This window comes from Corvus brachyrhynchos, unplaced genomic scaffold (assembly GCF_000691975.1).
Source record: "Corvus brachyrhynchos isolate BGI_N302 unplaced genomic scaffold, ASM69197v1 scaffold67, whole genome shotgun sequence".
In the NCBI taxonomy this organism is placed as follows: Eukaryota; Metazoa; Chordata; class Aves; order Passeriformes; family Corvidae; genus Corvus; species Corvus brachyrhynchos.
The window spans coordinates 269,695-272,774 of record NW_008239114.1 but is presented as its reverse complement, the minus strand read 5'-3'; the positions used below and the strand labels follow the sequence as shown (position 1 = coordinate 272,774).

The 3,080-nt window shown below is 60.2% G+C and overlaps 1 protein-coding gene across 1 annotated transcript in view; it reads right to left on the bottom strand.

Moving 5' to 3' along the window:
- ALX3 (ALX homeobox 3) overlaps positions 1 to 3,074 on the bottom strand; it is a gene marked incomplete at its 3' end in the record, with an annotated part of 4,451 nt that extends 1,377 nt beyond the window's left edge. Inside the window, exon 1 of the mRNA XM_017739857.1 lies at positions 593 to 3,074. Coding sequence (XP_017595346.1) covers positions 593 to 1,060 — 468 coding nt within the window. The remainder of the gene's footprint in view (positions 1 to 592) is intronic.
- Positions 3,075 to 3,080: the final 6 nt, after the last annotated feature.

The following is a 3,080-nucleotide window of genomic DNA, read 5'->3' as shown; positions in this document are numbered from 1 at the left end:
GTGCTCCCTGCTCCTTTCCTCACCCTCCGCCTTCATTTCCTCCCTGCTGGGTGCACCCTCCAGCCGCCTCTTCCCACTGGGAGCCTCAAACCGCATGGAGACACCTCTGGAAGCAGCTCCCCGCAAGCGTGATGCCGGCGGAGCTGGGCAGTGAGGATCGGTGTCATCCTGCCCCACGTCCCGGGATGTGCCACCCCCAGCCCCGTCCGCACTGGGGATTCCTGAGCTCCCGGGGATTCCTCTCCTGGGCTGGCGGCTGGGGGGGCTGAGCTGGGAAGGGTGGCTGGGAATGATGGATGCAGTGGGGGGATCACGATTAGGGCATCCTGAGGGGGGTGGTTGGCACTGACCTCCCAAATTTTGGCTCTTTCCACCCTTTGGGTGCTTGTCCAGGGGGAAGTAGCAGAGGGTTCAGAGGCAGCCAACACCCACAGCTCAGCAGTGGGTGCATGGCCTGAGATTTTCCATCTGGGATTTAGCATATTCATGGCAAAACCAGCTTCTGTCTCAGCATCCATCACCTGGCAGACAGGGAACCCCGCCCTCCTGGCAGCCCCCAGGGGTGTCCGTGCCCACCCCTCCGTGCCCATACCTGCACCCTGGCTTCCGTCAGGTCTGTCCGCAGTGCCAGCTGCTCCCGGGCGTAGACGTCGGGATAATGCGTCTTCTGGAAAACCTTCTCCAGCTCCTCCAGCTGGAACGTGCTGAAGGTCGTCCTGTTCCTCCGCTTCTTGCTCTTGCTCTTGCCCAGGGGCTCGGGGAGCTCGGGGATCCCGTGATCCCGGAGGCTGCCCAGAGGTGCTGCCAGTGGACACTCCAAGTCCTCCGGGCCTTTCGGGGGTGCCCTGCAGGCTGCGGGAATTGCCTGGAACCCACCTTTGCAGCCCTTCTCACCTGGCGGGGGAGAGGCACAGGACCAGCGGGGGTTAATGGTGCCAAGGAAGCCCAGAACGCTCCATGCCACAGCCCTGGCATCCCATCCCATTCCATCCCATCCCATCCCATCATCACTGCCACAGGGGAAAGGGCTCAGTATGGACACGCAGCAGGGCAAATCCATCCCTGGGGAGGGCAAAATCCGTGCTCGCTGCGGGAGCCGTGGGCAGGAAAAGCTCCTTGCGGGTGGGGAAAGCCTGGCTGGAGCAGCGGCTGCTCAGGGTCCCACTGGGATGCTGCGACTGCACGGGGAGGGGGCAGAGGAGGTGGGCACAGGGATTTTTTGCAGATGGTTTTGCCCCACTCTCCTCATTCCTCTCGTCATCCCCTTCCTCCCACTCCCTTCCCGCCCAGGCTGGAGCCTCCGCCCGGCTCAGAGCCCAGAGCGGAGCCACAGCACCCACCAGTGACCCCGAAGCCCCCCCGGCTCGGGGCCCCCCGCGCTCCAGATAGTCCAGGGGGAGCTCTGTGCCTCTGAGCCAGCACTTCCCTGGAGCTGCAGCTCCTGGGAAAACACTTGGAAAGGAGTGAAAAATAACGCCCTGCTTTTTTTGCTGAAGAAGAGCTCTCCTTCCTCACCCTCCTCTGGGACCAGAGCAAGAAATCTGGGGGTTCCCCCCTTCCCCTTGGTGCTGCTGCCTCTCTGGGATGGATGGTGGAATGGGATCGAGGAGGAAAATCCCTGTCATGCGTTTCGGGGGCCACTTCTGTACCCCCAGGAGGGTTTTTGTCCCCCACATGGGGACACAGAGAGCTTGGCAGCTTCAGGTGATTCCGGCTGAGCCAGGGAAAGGAGAACTGAGCGGGGAATCGGCAGATGGGGAGGGGTGCCTTGGGCTCCCCCATCTGCTGAGGGGACACAGAGGTGTCACTTGGGAAGGGGACAACCTAAAAATGCTGGGTTTGCCCTGATCCCACCCCAGTCTCCAGCTCCAGAGATTCGGGATTTCTGCAGGTGGGGAGCACTGGCTCCCTCGGGGGGACAGGATCAGGCCCACGACCAGGAGGAGGGAATGCCTCCTTTGGGATGGATCCTCCGTCCCAGCCCGGTGACCACCACGTCCCAACAGAGCAGGGAAATTGGGTCCCCGTCCCTGCAGACCCACCCAGGGCTCCGCACCCCCCGAACCAGCCCCCGCCACGGCCTTTTCCGGCCTTTCGGTTTTGATTTTTGGTTGTTTTCTAATTAAGGCAATTTGGGGGCTATGGAGCAGCCAAGCCCAGATCCAGCTGCTTTGAATTAATGGGAAATTGTAATTTGGGGGAGGTTTGGGGGGTGATTGCTCCTCGTCCCTCTCAGCACCGACCTGTCTGTGTGTCTGGTCATGGACAATGGCAAAGGAATGAGGCCAAATTGCCGTTTCCTCCCTGCTTTGGCCTCCAAAGCGCTCAGCCGCTGGGCCGGAGGGTTTTAATGCTTCAAAACCAAATCTCACCAAAGAGCAGCCCCAAATATAACCAAAATTAAGGGGAAAAAAATTACCAAAATAAAATCCTGCTGCACAAAGCATCGAGTTTGGGACTTTCCCCCCGTTTTTCAAAGACAACACGGCGCATTTCCGAGTGACCCGCGGGTTTTGGCATTGGAGACAAATAAATAAATAGCCAGAAAGAAGGAAAAGGCAGGAAGGAGCGGGATGCAGGCACGGAGCTAAATAAACACAGCGGCACAGGGGGACAAAGGGAAGATACGGATATTTTTCTCCCACTCCTTCCTAAACTGACACCCCCCGAAAGATTTGGCGGCGCTGGGGAAGGCGGCAGCTGGGGAACAGCTGTACAATTCCTGGGATAATGGGGAGGGGAAGGAACTCAAAAGGATCATTAAGGAAGGCATGGGGGCATGGAAAGGACTCCCAGGAACCGGGGGAAACACCCGCGGAACGGCAGCATCCCCCCACCGCAGCGGGAGCAGGTAAGCGCCGTGCCGGGGACCCTCCCGGTGCTCCCAGACGGCTTTTCCCGGCAATTCCCGGGGCTTTTTCTACCTGTTCCCCGAGGCGGCTTTGCTGGCTCCCACCTGGTTCCCATTGCCCCCGCAGCGCTGCCTTTTGCTTCTTATACTGAAGCAGAAGCGGGGGAATGATATTAAAGCGAAAGTGGGAGTCCCGGAGAGCCCCCGACGGGCCCGGCCGGGGAAGCGC